Source organism: Malaclemys terrapin, chromosome 3, assembly GCF_027887155.1.
Source record: "Malaclemys terrapin pileata isolate rMalTer1 chromosome 3, rMalTer1.hap1, whole genome shotgun sequence".
Lineage (NCBI taxonomy): Eukaryota > Metazoa > Chordata > Testudines > Emydidae > Malaclemys > Malaclemys terrapin.
Window position 1 is genome coordinate 32,404,899 of NC_071507.1, and position 27,476 is coordinate 32,432,374.

The 27,476-nt window shown below is 47.6% G+C and overlaps 1 protein-coding gene across 3 annotated transcripts in view; it reads left to right on the top strand.

Moving 5' to 3' along the window:
- Positions 1-21,582: 21,582 nt before the first annotated feature.
- The window catches only part of ACYP2 (acylphosphatase 2), a 149,822-nt gene continuing 143,928 nt past the window's right edge, over positions 21,583-27,476 (top strand). Inside the window, exon 1 of one of the 3 annotated variants that reach the window (XM_054023464.1) lies at positions 21,583-22,529. In XM_054023464.1, the coding sequence (XP_053879439.1) occupies positions 22,460-22,529 (70 nt within the window). In that variant the 5' untranslated portion in view covers positions 21,583-22,459. The remainder of the gene's footprint in view (positions 22,530-27,476) is intronic. The other 2 variants (XM_054023465.1, XM_054023463.1) reach the window with 2 other exon arrangements.

Genomic DNA, 27,476 nt, shown 5'->3' on the forward strand with positions numbered 1-27,476 from the left:
TTAGGAATACTAGCACCAATACAGAGGGGCATACAGGATGGGGGATTACCGTATCCGAGGTAGAAACAAAACTTGAACACCTTAATGGGGCTAAGTCGGGAGGACCGGACGATCTTCATCCAAGAATATTGAAGGAATTGGCACGGGAAATAGCAGGCCCATTAGCGATAATATTTAATGAATCTGTAAACTCGGGGGTGGTCCCGTTAGACTGGAGAATAGCTAATGTGGTTCCTATTTTCAAGAAAGGGAAAAAAAGTGATCTGGGTAACTACAGGCCTGTTAGTTTAACATCTGTAGTGTGCAAGCTGCTGGAGAAAATTCTGAAAGAGAAACTAGTTGAGGACCTTGAGGTTAATGGCAATTGCGATAAATTACAACATGGTTTTACGAAGGGCAGATCGTGCCAAATGAATCTGATCTCCTTCTTTGAGAAAGTAACGGACTTATTAGATAAGGGAAATGCGGTGGACCTAATATACCTGGATTTCAGTAAAGCGTTTGATACTGTACCCCATGAGGAATTATTGGTTAAACTGGAAAACATGGGGATCGATATGAAAATCCAGAGGTGGATAAGGAATTGGTTAATGGGGAGAATGCAGCGGGTCGTATTAAAGGGTGAATTGTCAGGTTGGAGGGAGGTTACTAGTGGAGTGCCTCAAGGTTCGGTTTTGGGACCCATCTTATTTAATCTATTTATAACTGACCTCGGAACCGATTGCAGGAGTGGGCTGATAAAGTTTGCGGATGATACGAAGGTGGGAGGCGTTGCAAATTCGGAGGAGGATAGGGATATTCTGCAGGGAGACTTGAATGAGCTTGTGAATTGGAGTATCAGAAATAGGATGAAATTTAATAGTGAAAAGTGTAAGGTGATGCACTTGGGGATGACTAATAACAATGTTAGTTACAAGATGGGGACGCATTGGTTAGAAGTAACGGAAGAGGAGAAGGACCTAGGGGTCCTTGTAGACTGCAGGATGACTGAGTCGACAATGTGACGTGGCGGTGAAAAAAGCCAATGCGGTCTTGGGATGCATTAGGCGAGGTATATCTAGTAGGGATAAGGAGGTCCTGCTTCCATTGTATAAGGCGCTGGTGAGACCTCATTTGGAGTACTGTGTGCAGTTCTGGTCTCCCATGTTTAAAAAAGATTAACTCAAACTGGAACGGGTGCAGAGAAGGGCGACTAGGATGATCAGAGGAATGGAAAACCTGTCGTATGAAAGGAGACTAGAGGAGCTTGGGTTGTTTAGTCTGACAAAGCGAAGGCTGAGGGGGGATATGATTGCTATCTTTAAATATATCAGAGGGATAAATACAAGGGAGGGAGAGGAATTATTCCAGCTTAGTACTAATGTGGACACGAGAACGAATGGATATAAACTGGCCGTGGGGAAGTTCAGGCTTGAAATTAGACGAAGGTTTCTGACCGTCAGAGGGGTGAAATATTAGAATGGCCTTCCGAGGGAAACGGTGGGGGCGACGGACCTGTCTGGTTTTAAGATTAAGTTAGATAAGTTTATGGAGGGAATGGTTTAATGGTAAAACATAGTAGCCAAGGAAAACCAAGCAATGGTATGTAAATAGTATAATGGCTAACAGGGGTCAGGCTAGAGACTCTTGCCTACATGCTCGGGGTCTTACTGATCGCCATATTTGGGGTCGGGAAGGAATTTTCCTCCAGGGTAGATTGGCTGAGCCTCTGGAGGTTTTTCGCCTTCCTCCGCAGCATGGGGCAGGGATCACTAGCAGGAGGGTCTCTGCCAATTGAAGTCACTAAAACACAGGATTGGGGACTTCAACAGCAGAGTCCAGGGAAGGGGTAGGGATGGTTTTGTGGCCTGCAGCATGCAGGTGGTCAGACCAGATGATCATAATGGTCCCTTCTGACCTTAAAGTCTATGAGTCTGAGTCTATGAGTTAGTCCCTATGCTTTCCATGTGCATTTGGAGCACTAAGATGGGCTTGAGGGGGCCAGGGGGTGGGGTGAGATTTAAAATAGGAGAAATAAATAAAGTGAAATAAAAATAGGAGAAACAGTTTGATCCCCACTGCAAGTGTAAACGGGGATTGCTGTGGTGAACGAGGAGGTCACATTTGGGGGGGGCCCAGGGCTGGGGCGGCAGGGGATGGGGGAGGGCACTGGTGGTGGGGGGAGAGCCCAGGGCTGGGGTGGGAGGCAAAATACCTAGAGCCGGCCCTGGTCTGACACATTAGGCTGATGTGTCATAGGTTTGGCATCACAGCTATAGGTAATGAAGAAAGGAAATAGATACAAGAAATCATGTAGCATTTAAACAGCATTTGCAGATTTGAGATAAGCACAGAACGGGGGAAATTACGTGCAGACAGAGATCCTAGGTTTGTAACCATGTTGGAAGCAGTTTCAAACAGGTTACAGACAAACACAGTTGTAATACTTTTTGCAGTCACATGTAACTTGATTGCAAGCTGTGTTAGTAAAGTGGTCTAGAGCAATTTCATAGTATAGATGGTTGTCTAAAAAAGTAATTGTGCATTCTGGTAACTGAAAACAACCTAGCAAAAACCATGTTGGATAACAGATACCAAACAGGCTCTTTCAATGGTTCTCAACCTATTTACCATTGTGGGCCACATATGCAACTCTCTGTGTTATGTGGGCTGCATCCACAAAATCTATATATTACTGGTACGGCCCTGAGGATGTCACATGGGCTGCAACTGTGTGCTGATTGGGCCGCAAGCGGGTCGTGGGTTGAGAACCACTGGGCTATATTCATCCTAGCATATTACTGGGAGGATACCTGGAGTAGAATGTGCTATCTAATCTATAGTCGAGCAGTAGCAATGGTGGAACTGCTAGTGTACACAGAACTCAAGTATTTTTTACTATTGTGTCTACAGATGGTCCCAATTTTTTTCTGCAGAAATTTTTGAATTTTTGATTGAAAAATTAAATACCAAAAGTTTTCAGCTAAAAACCAAAAGATTTTGGCCAGAACATTTTGACAAAACAAAATCAACAACAACAAAAAACCCAATTTTTTTCCACAGAAAGAAGATGCTATTCATGAAAATTTTCTTTTAAGTCAAAAACTCAATTTTCCATCAAAAATGGTTTTGGTGGAAATTTTTCACCCAGTCCTAATTGTGTCATCTAACTTGGCTCTAAATTAGGCCATGCAGTGATAGAACATCAACCCTACTTAGTGCTCACACTGTTACCACAACACTACAGACTAGATACTATACACTCCACCAGTCACCCTGCCAATAAATTTGTTATAGTGGACACAGCCTGTATTATATCAATTTTCCAGCATGGTTATACTTAGCATTGTTTATTTCCAGAATAGACAGGAAATGTTTAGACAACCATGCATACTAATAGAAATTGCTGTAGACTACTTCCTAAAAGTGCATGGGAAAAGGGCCCTGTCCCAAGGACAGATCTAAGGATCTGACTCTTAATGGTTTTGTATGGAGTCTTATGAAACCTTAGATTATGAAACCATGCAGAACAATGATCTGGAAAATGTTGGAGGCACATCAGAGAGCGAGTATACTCCTGAGGAAATTCTGCACCAAAAAAATAAAAATTCTGCACATAATATTTTAAAATTCTTCAAAATTCTGCAAATTTTATTTGTCAATAAATAAATGTGGAGGCTCCAGCATGGCAGTGGGAGCATGGGCAACTGGCTGTACAGAGGTGAGAGATCACCCTGCAGGCCCCCCCACACTCCAGGACATGGACTCAGTGGTGAGACTGCACCCAACCCTGACACAGCGCAAGGGCCGGGCCTGCCCCTGAGGTCCATGTCCTGGGTGGGGGAGAAGGGATGCAGTATGATCTCCCACCTCCATGCAGCCAGTAGCCTGTGCTCCCCACTGCCATGCTGGAGCCACCACATTTATTTATTGACATAATTTGCAGAATTTTGAAATACTGTAAACAGAATTGTTATTTTTTTGGCACAGAATTTTTAATTTTTTGGTGCAGAATTCCCTCAGGAGTAGCAGGTGAAACAACTCATCAGGGTTAGTAGCCCCATGCCAGGCGCGGCTGGGCAGGCTCAGCATGGCAGGATCCAAGTGTGTAGGGGCTTAATGTGGAAGGATCCAGGTGTGGGGTGAGAGGGTTCGGGGAGGGGGACAATCTGAGTGCAGGCAGCTCAGTGGAGGGACTCTGCATGCACAGGGGCTCATGGGGGCAGTTCTGACCTGGGGCAGGGGTAATGGGGCACTGCAGGGGGGTCCAGATGAAGGTGGTTGGGGCTCAGTGGGGGGGGTCTGGGTGTGGGGGGATGGGGCTTGGTAGGGGAGTCTGGGTGGCTCAGCAGGGGGTCTGGGTGCATATGTAGTGAGGCTCATCAGGATGGGGGTTCAAGTGTGGGGGCTCAGCAGAGGGTGATCTGGGTGAAGAGGTGGTGGTCTGGATGCAGGGCATGGGACTCGGCAGGGAGTGGTCTGGGCGTGGGGGGGGGTCCAAATGCACAGGGGTTGGCCGGATGGGGGAACAGCTCCCTGCACAGTGACCACTGCCCCCGTGGCTGAGGAGTGATGGGGGCAGAAAGCAGGGGGGAGGGTGTGGAGCTGGGGGAGGTTTCTAGGAGTGGGTCTGACCCGGACCAGCCCCGGCTGCTCCATGCAGGGAAAGTGTACTTTTCCCCCACCTCCAGCCCCTGAGCCTGGCATAGGGTAGGAGCCACCAACCAGGGTGAGACTGGGGAGGGCTGGGTTGGAGGGGTGGGACTCAGTGGGGTGTCTGGAGGTGGGAGTGCTCCAGATGCAAGGGGTGAGGCACGGCAGGGTTGGGGTTCAGGGGGCCTGGTGAAGTGGATTCTGGGATGTGAAGCTCGGTGGGAGGATCCAATGCATGGGGGTTGGGTGGACAGGGGATGGGGTGGGGAGGGTTGGACCCAGCACAGGCTGGGGTGTCTTCAGCCCCACCCCTGCCACAGTGATTTACCTCTCTGCCAGCTGCTTCAGGCACCCAAAACAACATGCCTGCATTGCTGGGGAGGGGCGTGTGACCACTCTTGTGGCTTCCCTTTGCTTCCCTGTCAAAATCTGCGCAGGACATTAATTCTGCACGTGCACAGTGGCGCAGAATCCCCTCAGGAGTAGTATATTTATATGAGTCTGGGAAGACCAAAGAGCACAAAATACACTATTAAACCCGGTCTTCTTCTCTGGGTCCATCTTCTGGTGCAGTGTGTAAAGACTACTGAAAGTTACTTGAACTGTTTAAACTATCCACACTATCAAAAACTAGAACTATAACAAGCAAACAAGAAATTTGGTATATAAAAAAAGCACAAGACAATCTCTGTGAACGGGGTGAACAATCCCACACCTACAGTTACCCATGGAACAAAAGGGATTGAGGGACTGCATGGCCTCTTATAACTTTTGCGAACAGGGGCTGCTAACAGGGAGTTTCAAAAGGGAGTTTGGAAGGGGAGTGGGAAGGGAGCGAGGGTCCCTTGCCGGTTCTATCTGTTTTCCCTTTATTCCCCTTAAAACCTATAAACAAACTACATTCAAAACTTCTTGCTTAAACAACCCTTTCAGCAGACAGGGGGCTGCAGACAGGGGAGTTTGAGAGGGAGTTTGACAGAGGGAGGCTTACAATGGTTAGGAAGACCCACAACCCCTGTGCCAGCACTGCTTCTGCCTCCCATACCTGTGCCTGTAGCCAGACAGAGCGCCTGAGCATGGATGCTTCTACCCAGATCCTGGTGTGGTTTTGCAGAGATTGTAACTTGCAATTTTCACTTACTGATATCCAGGCTAGGGAGACCATCCAATGTGAAAGGTGCCTGCTGGTGGAATCTCTCAGGCAGCAGGTGGGAGAGCTACAGGAGGAGGTGGCTAGGTTGAGGAGCATCCGAATCCACGAGCAATTCCTGGACAGTGTCCATGTGGAGACAGCTGAGGTAGCTGTCCCAGTACACAGGACTGCTGATACACCACTGGTGGAGGAGGAAATGGCTCAGGGTGGACACTGGCAGCTGGCTACTTCTGGCAGCAGGCAGTGCTCCAACCCTGCTCCGAACCCTCCCGCTGTAGTAATAGGTAACCGTTATGCTCTTCTTGATACAGGAGAGAAGGAATCACCCTCTACAGTAAAGGAGGAGAAGCCTCATAACCCTAAGGCTGGGAGGTCTGCTGCCACCACTGCAAATAGGAAACATAGGGTAGTGGTGGTCGGAGACGCTCTGCTGAGGGGGACAGAGGCACCCATCTGTCGCCCTGACATTTCATCTTGGGAGGTATGCTGCCTGCCGGGGGCCCATATCCGAAATGTTATAGAGGCATTGTCGAGGATTATCCAGCCCTCTGACTACTACCCCATGCTACTCATCCATGTGGGCACAAATGATACTGCGAGCTGTGACACTGAGCGAATCAAGAGTGACTACAGGGCTCTGGAAGTATGTGAGAAGGAGTTTGGAGCACAGGTGGTATTCTCTTCGATTCTTCCTGTCAAAGGTAGGGGCCCGGGCAGACACAGATGCATCATGGAGGTGAATGCCTGGCTGCGAAGATGGTGTCGCCAGGAGGGCTTTGGCTTCCTTGACCACGGGATGCTATTCGAGGAAGGACTGCTAGGCAGAGATGGCGTTCACCTTTCGAGGAGGGAAAAGACCCTATTTGGACACAGACTGGCTAAGCTAGTGAGGAGGGCTTTAAATTAGGTTCGACGGGGACAGGTGAGCAAAGCATACAGGTAAATGGGGAACATGGAGACCTGGGAGATGGGTCGGAAACAAGAGGGAGTGTGGGCTATAATGGCAGAGACAAAGGAGGGTCAGGGCAAAACTGGGAGGCAAGATCGAACCAGTATCTTAGATGCCTATTGGGACAATGTAGGGACTCACCCCCGCAGCACCTCCTACTGGTTGTCTCGGGAAATTGGTTCGACCCAGTAGAGCGCCCCCTTCTGGTGGCGTCCCGTCTGTCGTCTCACCTTTGTTTGAGGTGTGGACCCGCGTTGCTCCCAACGCACAGTGTCCTCTTCTGGAACACTGTCCTCCAACAATCAGAGGGGTAGCCGTGTTAGTCTGAATCTGTAAAAAGCAACAGAGGGTCCTGTGGCACCTTTGAGACTAACAGAAGTACTGGGAGCATAAGCTTTCGTGGGTAAGAACCTCACTTCTTCAGATTCTTGCATCTGAAGAAGTGAGGTTCTTACCCACGAAAGCTTATGCTCCCAGTACCTCTGTTAGTCTCAAAGGTGCCACAGGACCCTCTGTTGCTGTCCTCCAACAGTGTCCCTTTGTCCGTTCACACCCCCTTCCAGGGGCTGGATGACCCACAGTCCTACACCTTCAAGTCCGATCCCTACAGCCCAGGATCTGGTGTAGTTTCGGCTGGCTGCTCCCTGCGGCCTATGGCTGGGAGTACTGCCAAGGGGAACAAGGAGGGGGGGGACCAAGGCCCGCCCACTACTCTGAGTCCCGGTCCAGAGGCTCTCTAGCAACAGCCTCGCTGTCCTCCTTCTCCTTCCTCCTCTGTCTGTTCCTCTGGACCACTTCCCCAATGGCCCTTCTTCCCGCTAGGCCCTTTCCTAAAAGGCCTGCTGCCTGGCAGGCTATGGAGTAGGACCTCCTCCTGCTCTCCAAGGCTGGCCTGCACTGCGCTATCTGTGGTGCTGGCCTCCCAGCTCTGGAGACAGACCTTCCCCCGAAGGCCTGGGACAGACTGACTGCTCTTTCCCTGAGCAGTCTTTTATATGGCTGAGCTGGGCCCTGATTGGCTGTCCCCAATCTGTTCTCTGACTGGCTCACAACAAGCCCTTCTCTTATTGGCTGCTGGAATACGTAGGCGCCCGGGCCTGCTGCAGCCCACACTCTCCGGGCATGGGGCAGCTGCCCCACCACACCTATACACAAATGCGAGAAGTATGGGTAATAAGCAGGAAGAACTGGAAGTGCTAATAAATAAATACAACTATGACATTGTTGGCATCACTGAAACTTGGTGGGATAATACACATGATTGGAATGTTGGTGTGGATGGGTACAGCTTGCTCAGGAAGGATAGACGGGGACAAAGGGAGGAGGTGTTGCCTTATATATTAAAAATGTACACACTTGGACTGAGGTGGAGATGGACATAGGAGATGGAAGTGTTGAGAGTCTCTAGGTGTGGCTAAAAGGGGTAAAAAAACAAGGGTGATGTCATGCTAGGAGTCTACTACAGGCCACCTAACCAGGTGGAAGAGGTGGATGAGGCTTTTTTTAAACAACTAACAAAATCATCCAAAGCCCAAGATTTGGTAGTGATGGGGGACTTCAACTATCCAAATATATGTTGGGAAAATAACACAGAGGGGCACAGACTATCCAACAAATTCTTGGACTGCATTGCAGACAACTTTTTATTTCAGAAGGTTGAAAAAGCTACTGGGGGGAAGCTGTTCTAGACTTGATTTTAACAAATAGGGAGGAACTCACTGAGAATTTGAAAGTAGAGGCAGCTTGGGTGAAAGTGATCATGAAATCATAGAGTTAGCAATTCTAAGGGAGTACAGCAAAATAGAGACAATGGATTTCAGGAAGGAGGATTTTGGTAAGCTCAGAGAGCTGATAGGTAAGGTCCCATGAGAATCAAGACTGAGGGGAAAAACAACTGAGGAGAGTTGCCAGTTTTCCAAAGGGACACTATTAAGGGCCCAAAAGCAAGCTATTCCGCTGGTTATGAAAGATAGAAAATGTGGCAAAAGACCACCTTGGCTTAACCACGAGATCTTGCATGATCTAAAAAATAAAAAGGAGTCATATAAAAAATGGAAACTAGGACAGATTACAAAGGATGAATATAGGCAAACAACACAGGAATGCAGGGGCAAGATTAGAAAGGCAAAGGCACAAAATGAGCTCAAACTAGCTATGGGAATAAAGGGAAACAAGAAGACTTTTTATCAATACATTAGAAGCAAGAGGAAGACCAAAGACAGGGTAGGACCATTGCTCAGTGAAGAGGAAGAAACAGTAACAGGAAACTTGGAAATGGCAGAGATGCTTAATGACTTCTTTGTTTCGGTCTTCACCGAGAAATCTGAAGGAATGCCTAACCTAGTGAATGCTAATGGGAAGGGGGTAGGTTTAGCAGATAAAATAAAAAAAGAACAAGTTAAAAATCACTTAGAAAAGTTAGATGCCTGCAAGTCATCAGGGCCTGATGAAATGCATCCTAGAATACTCAAGGAGCTAATAGAGGAGGTATCTGAGCCTCTTGCTATTATCTTTGGAAAATCATGGGAGATGGGAGAGATTCCAGAAGACTGGAAAAGGGCAAATATAGTGCCCATCTATAAAAAGGGAAATAAAAACAACCCAGGAAACTACAGACCAGTTAGTTTAACTTCTGTGCCAGGGAAGATAATGGAGCAAGTGATTAAGGAAATCATCTGCAAACACTTGGAAGGTGGTAAGGTGTTAGGGAATAGCCAGCATGGATTTGTAAAGAACAAATCATGTCAAACCAATCTGATAGCTTTCTTTGATAGGATAACGAGCCTTGTGGATAAGGGAGAAGCTGTGGATGTGGTATACCTAGACTTTAGTAAGGCATTTGATACGGTCTCGCATGATATTCTTATCGATAAACTAGGCAAATACAATTTAGACTGGGGCTACTATAAGGTGGGTGCATAACTGGCTGGATAACCGTACTCAGAGAGTTGTTATTAATGGTTCCCAATCTTGCTGGAAAGGCATAACAAGTGGGGTTCTGCAGGGGTCTGTTTTGGGACCGGCTCTGTTCAATATCTTCATTAACGACTTAGATATTGGCATAGAAAGTATGCTTATTAAGTTTCCAAACTGGGAGGGATTGCAACTGCTTTGGAGGACAGGTCATAATTCAAAATGATCTGGACAAATTCGAGAAATGGTCTGAGGTAAACAGGATGAAGTTTAACAAAGACAAATGCAAAGTGCTCCACTTAGGAAGGAACAATCAGTTTCACACATACAGAATGGGAAGACACTGTCTAGGAAGGAGTACGGCAGAAAGGGATCTAGGGGTTATAGTTGACCACAAGCTAAATATGAGTCAACAATGTGATGCTGTTGCAAAAAAAGCAAACATGATTCTGGGATGTATCAACAGGTGTGTTGTGAGCAAGACACGAAAAGTCATTCTTCCGCTCTACTCTGCTCTGGTTAGGCCTCAACTGGAGTATTGTGTCCAGTTCTGGGCACCGCATTTCAAGAAAGATGTGGAGAAATTGGAGCGAGTCTAGAGAAGAGCAACAAGAATGATTAAAGGTCTTGAGAACATGACCTATGAAGAAAGGCTGAAAGAATTGGGTTTGTTTAGTTTGGAAAAGAGAAGGTGGGGGGGACATGATAGCAGTTTTCAGGTATCTAAAAGGGTGTCATAAGGAGGAGGGAGAAAACTTGTTCACCTTAGCCTGCAAGGATAGAACAAGAAGCAGTGGGCTTAAACTGCAGCAAGGGAGGTTTAGGTTGGACATTAAGAAAAAGTTCCTAACTGTCAGGGTGGTTAAACACTGGAATACACTGCCTAGGGAGGTTGTGGAATCTCCATTTCTGGAGATATTTAAGAGTAGGTTAGATAAATGTCTATCAGGGATGGTCTAGACAGTATTTGGTCCTGCCATGAGGGGAGGGGACTGGACTCAATGACCTCTCAAGGTCCCTTCCAGTCCTAGAATCTATGAATCTAAAAAAAACTATGGTTCCAAATGTTTGGTGCTATAAGAGTGAGAGAGCATACACATGGTGCCAATGGACACAGACGTTTCCAAAGCTCAGCAGAATTGCAGTCTGTGGGGGTCACATTCTGCAAGTGGCCACCTCAAAGAACTTATTTTTGTCACTGCCGTAATCAGCTATGACTCTGAATACACGAGGATCACATCTGTTAGGAATGTGCCATTTTTAGATAATCTGTTTTCAGAATAGAACTGTGTTTTAATCTTGGAGCTGCTACTGTGGCTCCACAATGAAGTTTTCTTCCTCTGTACACAAGCAGTCAATTCCATTGTGATGGGTCCCCTCCCCTTTCAGGGTACCACTTGGATCTGGACTATCACTGAGCCTGCCTGATGTACCAGCCTGGGCTCCCTTTACACTGTATTATTGATGCAACCCAGCCAAGCCCTCCCTCAGGCTTCAGATTGAACTTTACCAGCACACATAGAGGTCGGGACACACCCAGCTGCAGCTATACACACAGATGCTGAGATCAGCTCTGCATAGGATGGCTCAGCAAAGGAATTGCCCAGTACTCAATTGCATACCCCCGCTAGAGGGTAAACACAAAATTGCACCATCTTGCACTGCACAGAGAACTGTACAGTGTAAGCTCATGAAATTCACCGCCTTCCTCAATGGGGAGAGAGAGATGCACAGCTTTCTGCCCAGAGTTATGATTTCCTCACAGACTGCTTTTAGACAAACCAAAACAAGTTTATTAACTACAAAAGATAGAATTTAAGTTATTATGAGTAAGGCTGTGAATCTGTCACGGAAGTCACAGATTCCGTGACTTTCCGTGACCTCCATGACTTCTGGGCCAGCAGCAGCAGTTTGGGTGTGTGGGAGGGGGCTAGGGGCAGGGGATTGGAAGGTGCATGGGGATGCTTACCTCAGGGTGGGGGGCGCCCCCGGCATGGCCCTGCAGCTCCTCGGCCGCAGAGGGGCCAGGGGCAGAGGCCTTGCCCCCGCAACTCCCATTGGTTGCAGTTCCTGGCCAATGGGAACTGTGCAACCGACACTTGTGGTGGGATGGGAGCAACACACGAACGAGCCCCCAACCCCTCTGACGTCTAGGAGCTGCAGGGATGTGGAGCCGAGTAGGGAGCCCCTGCCAGCTCCACCAACCCTCCCCCTCCCCAGCACCAGCAGAGGTCCCAGGCCATGCACTGCGGCCTGAACCACCCCCACAGCACCAGCAGGGTCCTGGGCCACTTCCCCCAGAACTTGTGGCACCCCCCAACCATTCCCATGGTCCCCCGTCCAAGTTTTAGTTAGGGGTATATAGTAAGTTATGGACAGGTCATAGGCCATGAATTTTTGTTTACTGCCCCTGACCTATCCATGACTTTTTACTAAAAATACCCATGACTAAAACATAGCCTTCATTATAAGGGATAGCAAACAGATCAAAGCAGATTATCTAGCAAATAAAACAAACAGGCAATCTAAGCTTAATATACTAAAGAAACTGGTTATAAGTAGCAAATTCTCACCCTCAATGTTATTTTAGGCAGATTGCAGAGATTCTTGAAGGCAAGCTGCCCTTGCATGCAACTTAAAACTTCAGATATTCCATTCACAGGCTAGATAACCTTCTAGCCTGGGCTCAGTCCTTCTTCTCTAGTTCAGTATTTTAGTTCTTAGGTGTTTCCAGCTGTCCTCTTTCTTGGGCGGGGAGTCAATGAAGAACAAACCATGATAATGTCACTCCCCTGCCTTAAATAGTTTTTGCATATGGTGGGAGTCCTTTGTCCCCCAGTGTGATTCCCACTCCCAGTTAGTGGGAAAATACTAGTATTATCATGAAGTCCAGTACCAGTTGACTTGGTCACATGACCCTGCAGCCATAACTCAGAGGCTGTTTGTAGCATCCCCAGAAAGACTTCCAGGTGGGAGATTAGCATCTTCAAAGACCTATTGTTTTCCCTAATGGTCCTTCCTAATCGGCCATCCAGACTGATTGCATTCTGTCTAGTGGGGTTCCCCAGGTGTAAACACATTTGTAATAGATGCATAGACAATATTCCTAACTTCAGATACAAAAATGATACATGCATATAAATAGGATAATCATATTCAGTAAATCATTACCTTTCCAATGGTCTCTCACATGATCTTGCATAAAATACATCTTAGTTATGTCATAACCATATCTCTATGAAGAATGTGGTGGCATAGTGCCACATCCATCTCTTCCTCCAAAGCTACTTAGGCCTGATCTAAGAAATTAGGAGTGTGAAAACATCCACATACCTGAGCGATGCTGTTAAACTGACCTAACCCCCAGCGTAGAGAGTGCTTGGTCAATGGAAGAATTCTCCTGTCAACTTAGCTACTGCCTCTCGGGAGGTGGATTACCTTCCTATGCCAATGGGAGAACCCCTCCCGTCAGTGTAAGTAGCATCTTCACTGAAGCGCTGCAGTGTTTTAAGTGTAGATAAGTCCTTAGGTAATACATTGCTGTCTTGCTAATTACCCACAGACATAATGTACTGTTTTCATTTGAAGGGCCATCTTTGCTAATCTTGTTTCTCTCTCTATTCATATCTCTCCCTGCCCTTGTCCTTCCTCAATTACCAGTCTGACTTCACACTTCCTGTTATTAATGAGAGGCCAGGTTACCGAGAAAAGGTGGCATGAATTTTAAAGAGGTCCTGTCAAGAAGTTTCGAGACAGAATTTAAGATATCTTATTATGAGATTTTACAAAAGCTTATATTAATGTTTTCATGATATTTTAAAAGAAATGTTTAAATGAAAATATTTCCTTGAGATTTGGGGTAAAATTTTCAAAAGTGCCTTCAATGGGAGTTAGGTGCCAAGTCTGTGGTTTCCCTCTACAAGTGTTTAGCAACACAGGAGGAGCAGAAGTGGAAGCAATAAAGGCCCGATCCAGAGCCTCTGGTAGTCAATGGGAACATACACATTGACTTCAATGAGGTACGGACTGGGGCTTATGTTTTGGGCACATAGTGTGATGGAATAGAGAAGCATAGGTATTAAGAATTAAGGAAAAGGTATAGTCAAAGGTGGAGAGGGAAGGGAGGAGAGGTCAGTCAAAGGAAGAGAAGTCAGGAATAGTGATAGTTTAGAGCAGTAGTTCTCAAACTTTCGTATTGGTGACCCCTTTCATATAGCAAGCCTCTGAGTAAGACCCACCTTATAAATTAAAAACACTTTTTTTATATTGAACACTATTATAAATGCTGGAGGTGAAGTGGGGTTTGGGGTGGAGGATGATAGCTTGCAACCCCCTGAGGGGTCACAACCCCCAGTTTGAGAACCCCTGGTTTAGAGGTCATGGTAGGAGAGCTGAGGAGCAATATGGAGTGAAAGATATGAGACAGCAGAAATTCAGTGATGGAAAGGTCTGTGAAGAAGCAATGTTGAATAAAGATGAATGCAAGGAAGTGGCTGTGATTGTGGGTGGGAGAATAAATCCAAGGTTGCATGTTGAAAGGCAAAGTAATGGTGACAAGTTGGAGGTTAATGTGTCTGATAGGAATCAGTGTGAAACTGAAATCAATGAGGTTGAGGGTGGGGGATTGAGAAGAGAGGAAGAAAGGTAGTAAGGTGTTCAAATTAAAGAATAATTAGGAGGGACAGAGTTGAGGGTGGTAGTAAATGACAGCAACATGGAAAGAGAAAGCTGAGAAGAGTCTGATGGAGTGAATTCAAAGAAAAAGGAATGAAACAGAGAAAGGGAATGGTTGGAATCAGCATTGTGACAGGAGGAGATCTATGCCACTGGTACACTTTTTCTTGCTAGAAGCCTTGGCTTGCGATACATGAGTGACAGAGAGAGCAGAATCCAATGTTTCGACATCTTTGCTGTGTGAGGTGCAGGAAATAGATCAACAACATAATGGTGAAAAGCAAATTACATTTTTAAAAATTCCCCTTTAATCATCTAAGGTGACAGTCACACAGGTAAAAGATTCTTTTTGTGTATAAATGTATAATTTTTATCTTGACAGTGTTTAACTCGGTTACGTATCAATTGCAACATTTTCTTGAGAAAAACAAGAATGTAGCCATTAAGTTTTCAATGATGGCATTAAAATTCCCCCCAAAATTATCTTCCAGGACAGTAAGATTAATTAATAGATAATGGGTGAGATTCTGTCCTGCACTTGGAGGGAAAGCTAAGAGAAGTCCATAGCTGTGTTGCTCAGAGCAGGAACAGGTGACAGTAGTAAAAACACCTGAGCTTTCTCTATAGTAGTGCAAAAAGACTAAGGGCAGGTCTACACTACGGGGTTAAATCGACCTAAGTTATGCAACTCCAGCTACGTTATTCATGTGGCTTAGGTCGACTTATTGATGTGTCTACACCGCACTGGGTCAATGGGAGAAACTCTCCCATCAACTTACCTTACGCTTCTCGTTTCGGTGGAATACCGGAGTCGACGGGAGAGCGATCTGCGGTTGATTTAACAGGTCTTCACTAGACCCGCTAAATTGACCCCCGGTGAATCGATTGTCGCAGCGTTGATCCCTGGTAAGTGTAGACATACCCTTAGTGTAGTAAGGCCCTAAGGTAAAGGTAGCTCAAAACAGTTACCACAGGAGGAGCACAATTGCCTTTGATGTGCACCAAAAGGGGCATGGCCTGGATAAGTGGGCATGACCAAGTGATTTATAAATTTCACTTATGCTAAGATACTTCAGAGCTGTAAAATTAGTATAGGGTAATCTGCTCTCTCAAACTGAAGTTGGTCTTAGGCTGCTTTAAGTTCTCCATAAATCAGACACATAGGGGGTATGCCAAGAGAGTGATACCCTGGCAGCTGTTCCTTGGCGCTTGCTTGCCGAAAGAGTAACAAATCAGGCCAAAAAAAAAAAAAAAAGTAGTCATTTCAAAACACTCTCCAAATTGCCTAAAGTTATTGCTATAAGGAATGCTGTCTTCATAAGACAAATGGTTCAGAGAATGACCTAACAATGGTTTGAAGAGAGGGGCTGTACATTTTTGTGAGAACAACATTAACATCTCATGGTGGAGATGTTCAGGCACCAGAGGAAACACACAGAACACACTTTTCATAAACTTCCTACAGTAGACTAAGTGAAGAGTGTCAGTCCATGCGTTGCATGGTGGAAAGCTGATAAGGCCAATGGACCTTACTAGAAGTCAAAGACATTTTGACCAAAGTGTAGGAGATAATTCTAGATAAAAGCAAAGAATGACCATCTACTCCCTTTCGAGCTTCCCACCTGGAAAATACCTCCCATTTCATTGAACATTTATCTAGTTGAAGGCTTTCTGCTTTCTAATAGGATCTTTGACTTCAACATAATGCTTGCTCTGGTGTTCCCACCAAATCAGAATCAAAGCCATCAGCCTAAAAGACTTTGAATCTGGAGAAGATGAGAATGGAGTATGTGTTTCCAGCTAATCAGCCAGTTCACACACATTCTCTTCTATTACTGACTCCCCTCAGATAGAGACGATAGTAGTGAGGAAGCCAAGGTGATAGCAGTAGGTAGGAGGACAGTAGTCCACAAAGTCTCCATGAATCAGGAGGATCTTAGGAACAATGCATGAATGGAATAGATGCTGGTTCAGGGGAAGAACTAGTCAAAAGAGAAGGAGAAGGTGGCCTTACTGAGTCAGGTTACCAAGAAAACTTTACACAGGCATCAAGATCCATCCCTGAAAAGAACAAGACTGTCACAGCTGGCACAAGGGTCCTTGAGCTCTGAGGTCTAACTTTTCTCAGGGGGTGATTTGGTACCAAAGCCTGGGACACAGCACTTCAGCTTTTATTTAATGTATTCATACAGTAAACTGTTGTTCTAAAACTATCTCTATCCTGTCTTGCACTGAATTGCTGGTAGAGGGCAGCAAATGACAAAGAGATTTACGAACTGTGCTATATCAGGTTCTCCTTTTACATGACTGCAGAATCTTTGGTTCTCAAAACAAAATGGTGCTACCTTTGCATTAGCAAGAGATCTGAAATTTGTAAATGGAAAGGTTTCAAATATGAAATACAACTCTTTAAATGTGTTTTATTTTTCTTCGAACGATTGTTCATGTGTATTCCACAATAGGTGTGCATGCTCGCCACGTGCACTGGAGCGGGAAGTTTTTCCAGTAGCAGTACCCATAAGGGAATGCCCCAGCGACCCCTGGAGTGGCGCCTCCATGGTGCGGTATAAGGGGCGCTGTGCGCTCCCCTCATCCTCAGTTCCTTCTTGCCGTCAGTGAAGGTGCTTCGGAACTGCTCTACTCCAGCTTTGCTGTAGCTCATCCCCGAAACTTCTTGTTCGTTCAGTGTATGGTACCTGTAGCTAGTTTAGTTAGTTTAGTTTAGCTAGAGTGCCCGGGCTGAGGCATCCCCCATGTCCCAGGTTTTAAGTTGTGCAACACTTGTAGGCGACCTATGCCACTGAGCGATCCGCAAGCAAACTGTCTATGCTGTTTGGGGGAAACCCATCTCAGCAATCGCTGCAAGATTTGCAAGTCGTTTAAGCCTCGGACCAAGAGAGAAAGAGACATTAGGCTCTGGGCTATCCTGATGGAGTCGGTGCTGACCCCAGCTCCGGCGCGCTGCTCTGAGTTGGCACCAGGCACCACGGTGTTGGTGCATGGTGACCCTCCAATGCCATTGACTAATCGGCACTGCTCCCAGTCCATGGGGCACACTAAGAAGGCTAAGAAGAGGCCTTCTTTGCCGTGGCACCAGAGTAAACCCAGGACAGAGGCTAGACCCACGTTGGGCAGTCTTCGATCCCTACCAGCTTCTAGGCCTCTGACTCAAGTCGAGTGGAGTAGCCCGGCCCATTTGGAGCAGCCCTCCCCAGATGTCCGGATGCCCTCCATACTGGAGGCGCTCAGGTGGCCCCGGATGTTATGTCCATGCCGGTACCAGGAGCACCGCCGATGTCGGCCCTGCGCTCCACAGGCAAGCCGCTGCTGGGATCTCCGCAGTCGCCCCCGGCTCGGTACTGGTCTCAGTTGAGGGAATGTTCCCAACACCATTCGCCACCCAGCGACCGTTCAGGGCAAAGTCTACGTGGATTGCCCTCAATGCCCACCAGGCTGTCTGGTTGGGTTCCGTCTGACCAAGACTCTCAGCACCACTCCGCGTCGAGGAGCGAACACCGACAGGACCGAGGCAGACATCACCAAAGGTCCTCGTCTCAGAGGGGCTATCGCAGCTGGTCACAGCACAAACATCGACGTCGTTCCTGTTCAGTGTCCCACTCCAGGACCACGCCACAGCACCGCCTCTGCAGCTCCGGGCATCGATCGCCGGCGTCTCACGTCGCAGGTCTGCCCGCTGGAGCCAATTGTGGAGCAGCTGTAACCGACGGTACCAGTCCTTCACATCGGGATCGCTGTCCCGTGGTTGGCATCGCTCCCGGCGCTGCCGCTCCTCCCGTTCCAGGGATAGTGGCAGGTTGTATGTCAGCCCGGCCTCCCTTTGTAGTCGTCCATTGATTGGTCAGGCCAGCCAGGCCAAACAGTCAGTTCTGCCTGTGTCACAGCAAGTGCAGTGGCAAATGACTCTGTGGCTGGCCCAATGGTACCAGTGGGCACCGTGGCCCAAAACACAGCCCCTGGTGGGGGCGCACTCAGTGGCCGGAACCTCAGAAGGACCACCGGTCTCCCTCTCCAGACCTCCGAGGAAGGAGTTGGTGGGAGGTACATCCTCGGCACCATGCCCGGAGACCGACCAGGTGGTGGACGCTCCAGTACTGGTGGACACCCAAAGTACCGTGCCGGCCTCCTCACCCTCCCTGGATGAGGTGATTATGGCCCCTCCTCCCTCCGTCCCGCAGGAGGAATTTAGGGCCCACCAAGAACTCTTAAAAAGGGTGGCATCAAGCCTCAACCTCAAAGCAGAGGAGATGGAGGAGCCCTCGGACTTCCTGTTTAACGTGCTGTCCTTCTCGGCACATGGCAGGGTGGCCTTGCCTCTCCATGAAGAAGTGGCAAAAATTTCAGATGCCCTGTGGCAAACCCTGGCCTCATTGGCCCCCATCAGGGTATATGATTGCGGGCCGCGAGACCTTTCGCTGATGTTGACCATCTGCAGGCACGGTCCCCCGCAGCTCCCAGTAGCTGCGGTTCGCCATTCCCGGCCAATGGGAGCTGTGGGAACGGCGAACCGCGGCCATGGGAGCTGTGGAGGAACGTGCCTGCGGATGGTCAACGTCAGAAAAATGTCTCGTGGCCTGCAATCAGATTATCCTGATGGGCCGCATGTGGCCCGCAGGCTGCAGGTTGCCCACCACTGCTCTAACTAGTCATTTCTTGAGGGAGAGAAACCAGCCAGTCGTGTTTGAACTGAGCTCCATGAAAGAGGGAGTGTATGCAAGCAGTTTGTGACTGCTGTGTTCAAGGGCTACTGTTTATAATGTAAAATAAGGAAGTTGCACTAAGAATATGCCTAGACAGCACATCATTGATTTCTCCTCCCACAACAAGGCCCTGACATCTACTACTACTTCGTAGAGATGCAACAGTACTGCGGCCTGTGGATCTCTGGGGTTCTGTAGAGAGATGGCTATTCATAAGGTGCTAGCTCTTGTTTCTACCTGATAAACTGCATTAAAGAGACAAGGTGGGTGACGTAACATCTGTTATTCTACTAACTTATGTTGGTGAATGAGACAAGCTTTCTGTGTAAGCTGAAAAGTTTGTCTCACTCACTGTCAGAAGTTGGTCCAATAAAAGATATTACCACACTCACCTTGTCTCTCTAATATCCTGGGACCAACACAACTACATCAACACTGCATACAAATTGCATTACAGATATATAAATACAGTAGAATCTCAGAATTAGGAACACCTTGGGAATGGAGGTTGTTCGTAACTTTGAAATGTTCGTAATTCTGAACAAAATGTTATGGTTGTTCTTTCAAAAGTTTACAACTGAAGATTGACTAATACAGCTTTGAAACTTTACTATGCAGAAGAAAAATGCTGCTTTTAACCATCTTAATTTAAATGAAAAAAGCACAGAAAGTTTCCTTACCTTGTCAAATTTTTTTAAAACTTTTTTTTTAGTAGTGTACATTTAACACAGTACTGTACTGTACTGTATTTGCTTCTTTCTTTTTTTGGTCTCTGCTGCTGCCTGATTGCATACTTCCGGTTCCAAATGAGGCATGTAGTTGACTGGTCAGTAGGGCTGTCAATTAATTGCAGTTAACTCACGCGATTAACTAAAAAAAATTAATCGTGATTAAAAAAATTAATCACGATTAATCACACTTATAACTATAGAATACCAATTGAAATTTATTAAATATTTTTGGATGTTTTTCTATATTTTCAATATTGATTTCAATTACAACACAGAATACAAAGTGCACAGGGCTCACTTTATCTTATTATTTTTTATTACAAATATATGCACTGTAAAAATGATAATCAAAAGAAATAGTATTTTTCAATTAATCTCATACAAGCACTGAATTGTTATTGTGAAAGTGTAATTTACAAATGCAGATTTTTTTTGGTTACATAACTACACTCAAAAACAAAACTGTGTAAAACTTTAGAGCCTACAAGTCCACTCAGTTCTACTTCTTATTCTGCCAATCACTAAGACAAACAAGTTCGTTTACATTGACAGGAGATACTGCTGTCTGCTTCTTACTTACAATGTCACCTAAAAGTGAGAACAGGCGTTCGCATGGAACGTTTGTAGCCGGCATTGCAAGGTATTTACATGTGAGATATGTTAAACATTCATATGCCCCTTCCATGCTTCAGCCACCATTCCAGAGGACATGCTTCCATGCTGATGATGCCCGTTAAAAAAATAATGTGTCAATTACATTTGTGACTGTACTCCTTGGGGGGGAGAACTGTATGTCTCCTGCTCTGTTTTACCCGCATTCTGCACATATTTCATGTTATAGCAGTCTCGGATGATGACCCAGCACATGTTCGTTTTAAGAACACTTTCACAGCAGATTTGACAAAACGCAAAGAAGGTACTAATGTAAGATTTCTAAAAATAGCTACAGCACTAAACCCTAGGTTTAAGAATCTGAAGTGCCATCCAGAATCTGAGAGGGACAAGGTGTGGAGCATGCTTTTAGAAGTCTTAAAAGAGCAACACTATGATGCGGAAACTACAGAACCCAAACCACCAAAAAAGAAAATCAACCTTCTGCTGGTGGCATCTGACTCAGATGATGAAATTGAATATGCGTTAGTCCCCACTGCTTTGGATCGTTATCAAGCAGAACCCATCATCAGCATGGAAGCATGTCCTCTGGAATAGTGGTTGAAGCATGAAGGGACATATGAATCTTTAGAGCATCTGGCACGTAAATATCTTGCAACGTCAGCTACAACAGTGCCATGCGAACGCCTGTTCTCACTTTTAGGTGACATTGTAAACAAGAAGTAGGCAGCATTATCTCCTGCAAATTGTAACCAACCTTGTTTGTCTGAGTGATGGCTGACTAAGAAATAGGACTGAGTGGACTTGTAGTCTCTAAAGTTTTACATTAATTTATTTTTGAATTAAGTTTTTTTTGTACATAATTCTACATTTTAAGTTCAACTTTCATTATAAAGAGATTGCACTACAGTACTTGTATGAGGTGAACTGAAAAAAAATTGTTTTTGTTTTTTACAGTGCAAGTATTTGTAATAAAGTGAGCACTGTACACTTTGTATTGCGTTGTAACTGAAATGAATATATTTGAAAATGTAGTAAACAGCCAAAAACATTTAAAATAAATGGTATTCTATTGTTGTTTCACAGCACAATTAATCGTGATTATTTTTTTAATCGCTTGACAGCCCTACAGGTCAGTTAGTAACTCTGGTGTTCATAACTCTCTCTAAGGTTCTACTGTACCTTAAATACCTGCATAAAGTTATTTTCAATGTTAGCAATTGACACGTTACCTAATCACAAATGGAAAAGAACATGTCCTGCATGATTAGGAAGGTGATCCATGAGACTCTATAAAAGTGTGGTCCACCCAATGAGTAACAATTGAAGAGGCTGCCCTAAGTCTCCTTATTCATTGGAGAAGTTGGAAGGGGTCTTTGCCCCAAGCTCCCTTGCTTCCTGGAGAGGCCAGGGAAGGGAGAGAGACTCCTCTACAGGCCCTATTCCAGATCCCCTCACACAGGGGGTGCCCTGACACGCCTCACTTTTTGCAGGTGGGGGCGAGTTCTTCAGCGGGGGTGCGGGTTAACACTACGTCGTGTTGGGGGAGGGGACTTCCTGGGAGGGTCAGTGGGTCTCTCCCCCTCCTGGAGGTCCTTATGGGGGCCTCTCCCCTCATTAAGGGGCTGTCTCTGGGCTCAGCGGTCGGGGGACAGTCCCTCAGGCTGGTTTGGGGGAGGGCTCAATATTGGGAGATCTCTCCCCTGCCCGCGGGGTCTCAGGAGTTAGGTGCCTCCCCCACCCCGCTGAGCGGTTGAGCCGCCCTCTCTGGGGGGTCTCGGTGCGGGCTGTGCCGCAGAACTTGGTCAGTGTCGGGGCGCGGCGCTGTGCGACAGGTGCCGCGAGACACGTTCTCACAGCTCCCACCAGCGGGCCTGGGCAGGGCGCTTCGGGCCGGACACAGGCTCAGCCTGGCAGGCGGCTGCTTTTCCAAGAAACTTGAGCCCCGCGCGCTGCCGTCCGGGCCCCTCCAAACGAGCGCAGGGGGCTAGCGCAGGCGCAGCGCGCCCGGCTCCGCAGGTCCCGGGCACTCCCGCGGCGGATCCGAGCAGGCCGGCTCCCTTGCCTGCACCCCACCATGTCCGCCCTCGCCAAGGCCTCCGGCGTCCTCAAGTCGGTGGACTATGAAGTGTTTGGCCGGGTGCAGGGTAAGTGCGGGCGGACCGGGTGCATGACGCGGCTGGGTGCGCATGCGCGGAGCTGCAAGTTCGTTCCCTGCGCGAATGCGCGTAGCTGGCTGCGGTCTCTGGCCCGTGCAGCAGCGAGCCCCGGGCCCGGGGAACAGGGACTGGGTAGGGGACCCCACTCTCGCCGCCCTCCTCCATGAGAGAGAGGCCCCTAGTCTTTTCCTTATGGCTTGCAGGAGTGGCCTCAGCTGGGCAAACGTGTTAAAGTTCAGCATGCGTCTAGGGTCAATGTGTAAAATAAAGGGCTTGTAGAGGTCCTGTTAGTGCCCGTCAACTGTGCATTATCGTTTGATGCTTCTAGGCAGTAATCTTGCCCCTCCCATCCATATAATTTTTCCAGAGGGTTGCATAAATGGGAAGTGACTGCCTAGGAAGGAGTACTGCGGAAAGGGATCTGGGGGTCATAGTGGATCACAAGCTAAATATGTGTCAAGAGTGTAACACTCTTGCGAAAAAAGCAATCATTCTGGGATGTATTAGCAGGAGTGTTGTAAGCAAGACATGAGAAGTAATTCTTCCACTCTACTCTGCACTGATTAGGTCTCCACTGGAATATCATGTCTAGTTCTGTGTGCCACATTTCAGGAAAGATGTGGACAAATTGGAGAAAGGCCAGAGAAGAGCAACAAAAAGATTAAAGGTCTAGAAAACATGATCTATGAGGGAAGATTGAAAAAATTGGGTTTGTTTAGTCTGGAGAAGAGAAGACTGAGAGGGGACATGATAACAGTTTTCAAGTGTGTAAAAGGTTGTTACAAGGAGGAGGGAGAAAAATTGTTTTTCTTAATCTCTGAGGATAGGACAAAAGCAATGGGCTTATATTGCAGCAAGAGAGGTTTAGGTTGGACATTAGGAAAAACTTCCTAGTTGTCAGGGTGGTTAAGCACTGGGATAAATTGCATAGGGAGGTTGTGGAATCTCCATTCATTGGAGATTTTTAAGAGCACCTTAAACAAACACCTGTCAGGAATGGTCTAGATCAGGAGTTCTCAAACGGGGGTCGGGACCCCTCAGGGGGTCGTGAGGTTATTAGGTGAGGGGTCTTGAGCTGTCAGCCTCCACCCCAAATCCTGCTTTGCCTCCAACATTTATAATGGTGTTAAATATATAAAAAAGTGTTTTTAATTTATGGCGGGGGGTCGCACTCGGAGGCTTGCTATGTGAAAGGGGTCACCAGTACAAAAGTTTGAGAACCAGTGGTCTAGATAATACTTAGTCCTGCTGTGAGTGCAGGGGACAGGACTAGATGACCTCTCGAGGTCCCTTCCAGTTCTTTGATTCTATAAAAGCTTCGAACTCTCTCCGAGCTATAACTTTAAAATATGAGTGCTTGAGTTTCACAGCCGTACACTGCTGAACTAGGAGGCTGGATTGTGTGTGAAGAACAGAAGCTTTCCCAGAGATGTGCAATAATAGTACCTCTTTACGATGAACTTGGAGGCAGTGAAATTTCATGTGTAGTGATGCACATTGTAAGCCTCCTATTGATTGAAGCACCTTTTGCGAATTGTTGCTCCACCAATGGAGTAAAGTTGTTTGGGGAGGGGGAGGCTTTATACTAAAAGAGGTCCACAGCATTAGTAATTAGGTGAACTGGCATAATAAACAGAAAAGTTTAAAGATGTTAAAAATTGATAATTAGTAGCGCACTGCTTTGAAGTTATTTCAGGAAGCCCATGATATAGTTTTGTGGCACAGACCTAGCTTATTCTAAGAAATAAGGATGTAATAAATGGAGCATGGAAATAAGTATGTACTTAAAATACTATAATGGTCAAGTGTAGTCTAAATTATTTTTATTTTCATTCAGTGTATATGAAAGTTAGATAAGAGGTTGATATCTTGAATCAGATAAACCTAGGATGGAAGTTTCAGTTCTTCAAGAGTGTGCTCATGTCGATTCCATTCCAGGTGTGTGCGTGCCCATGTGCACAGTTGTCAGAGACTTTTGCTGTAGTGGTATCCGTAATTTTCGGCTGTGGCGCCCCCTTGAGTGCCACATTTATGCGTTCCTATATTAGGCGTCACCGACCCTACACCCTCTCAGTTCCTTCTTACTGCCCATGACTGTTGGTTAGAGTGCCTTGTCTTGCCTTTAGCAAGAGTGTTAGCGGTTCTTCATAGTCCTTTGTTCTATCTAATCTGTACATCGTTAATAGTAGTTGGTTAGTCTTTATAGTGTTAAGTTAGAGTACCTAGAGTCCCTCTGGGACTTTGTCCCCGAGCAGGGCATGCCCCACTCACCTGGCTCCAAACCATGTGCGTCATGCAGCAGGCCGATGCTGATCAGTGACCCCCACAACAGATGCCTGAAGTGTTTAGGGGAAGCCCATAGAAAGAACAAGTGTCGCATTTGTAAGAACTTTCACCCTCGTACACAAAAGGAGCGAGGTTTCGGAGCGAAGTGCACTGCCGGCACCGGGTTCCACCTGGCACTATTCCCCCTCGCCAATGCTGAAGAACCCGCAGAAGAAGAGGAGCCCCTCGGCACTGAAGGACAAGGGGGCTGTTGACAAAGGACCTTTGTTAGGCAATACGCCCACTATGGGGTTTCACAGGGGTATCGCTGTGACGAAGTGGGACTGTTCTTAATGTTTCCTCTGAATACTGTGTGGGTGCCTCAGTTTTCTCTATGCATTTCTTAAGTCTCTAGGTGGTGGGGAAAGACCAGTGTGCATAAATCACTGACACTCAGTCTCCCTGGCAACAAATGGCCAGGGCCCCTTCCCCCCCTGCAAGGAAATAGCTAAAGGTGAACAAAGGGATCAGGTGACCTCCTGGCCCAGGAAAGAGACAAAGCCGGGAGAAGGAGGGGCTGGAGGGAGTTTCAGAGTTGGAGCTACCTGGGGACTAGGAGTGAGGGCAGACGTGGGTGTCTGGCTCTCTGAACCCCATAATGGACCTGGCCGAGGGGTCCCATTCGCTGCTGTACCTACAAGCTCTGTTTTAGACTGTGTTCCTGTCATCTAATAAACCTCTGTTTTACTGGCTGGCTGAGAGTCACATCTGACTGCGAAGTGGGGGAGGTGCAGAACCCTTTGGCTTCCCCGGGACCCCGCCGGGGCAGACTAGCTGTGGGAAGCGCACGGAGGGGCATGTGCTGAATGCTCCCAGGAGAGATCCAGGAGGTGAAGTCATGTGAGCTTCTTGCCCTGAAGACTGTCTGCTCCGAGGGAGAGGAGGCTCCCCAGAGTCCTGACTGGCTTTGTGGGGAGCAGTTCCGGAGCATCGCCCGGGGACTCTGTGACAACCGCTGACTTCAGACCCCCCCAGCCCGGCCAGGGATCCACCCCCGACCCCGAGAAGCGGCAAAGGTCGCTGGCCTCTGCCAGGGCCATCAGGGCCCAAAGTGGTCCAGGTGGCCAAAGAGCAAAGCCAGCCGGCTCTACATACACCACACCAGGTGACTGTCTTGGCTATGACCCCGGCACTGAAGGGGAAGCCTATGGGAGTGCAGCCTCACAGGAGGGCGGAGCACCCCTGCTCACCGGACTGCAGGAGCACATCCCCATCTCTGCAACCTCGGACACTGGCACCGTATCCTAACTCTCCAGCTAGACGACCCAGGTCCCTGACGCGTTCCCCGCCTACTAGCTGCAGGATGCCAGAGCCGCGATGCTGTTCCCCATACTGCAGGTACCGGCAAACTTCCAGCCACAGGTCGCCTAGGCCCTGTCTCCTAGACGTTGGGCACTGTCCTGGAGGGGCTGCTCAGAATCACGGCGCTGGTCCCGGTAGCCCTGGTACTGCTCCTCCAGCAGATGTCACTATTTGCCTTCGCCTCGCAAGTCGCCGTCCAAAGTCAGCAGGCAAACCCAGGCCTCGACGGCTCCATCCTGGTTGCCGGAGGGACAGTGGTCTGGGTTGGACCAAGAATTTAGCCTTCACCCCGACAAGGGAATTATCCTCAATGTGGGAGACCATTGCAGCACCGACCACAGGGCCATCACAGCAGGGACAGTGGCCTACTCAGTGGCCGTACTGGAATCCATGGGGAGTGCCGGTGATGCCGATCACATATTCCCAGCCCTCCCTGGCTGCCTCGGATAAGCCAGCCATGGCACTGCTGGCACCGCAGTCAGAGCATGGTACTGAGCCAGATGCAGCACCAGTGCACTGGACCCCGGCACCAAAGGAGCCTTCCCCAGATAAGGAGGGGGAACACGCTCTTCCTCAAGTGGGACAGTCCTTGTCATCGTCCCCTCATGAGGCGATGGCTGGGCCTTTTCACTCCAGCAGTCCCCCCGGATGACTTCAAGGAGCACCAGGCCCTCCTTAATGGGCGGGTGAAAACTTAAAGCTCCAGGTTGAGGAGAAGGCGGAGGAAGCTGATGACCTCTTTGGCGTCATTTCGGCCACCTCCCCTGCTCGGGTCGCATTTCCCTTCCAACCGGGGGGTCCTTAAAATTGCCAAGTCACTGTGGCAAACCCCCTCTTCTATTCCGCGACCTCTAAGAAGATGGAAAAGAAATACTATGTCCCTGCAAGGGGGTTTGAATATCTCTATACACATCCCCCTGCAGCATCACTGGTTGTGTCTGCAGTGAACGAAAGGCACAGACAGGGTCAAGTTAGCAGCACACTGAAGAACAAAGAGGCCAAAAGACTTGATTTGTTTGGCAGAAAAGTTTATTCAACGGCTAGCCTACAATTCAAGGTCTCTAATTACCAGGCCCTGCTGGGAAGCTATAATTTCAATCTGTGGGATTTCCTGAATAAATTCGAAGAGGCCCTCCCCCAAGATCACGCCCAGGAGTTTGCTGCTCTGCTGGACGAAGGCACATCAGTTGCCGGGGTGTGTGTGTGTCCTCCAAATGGCCTGGGACACTACTGACTCAGTGGCCAGGGTGGTCACATCTGCAGTGGCCATGAGATGTAGCAGTCCTTTGGGTTGTCCCAAGAGATGCA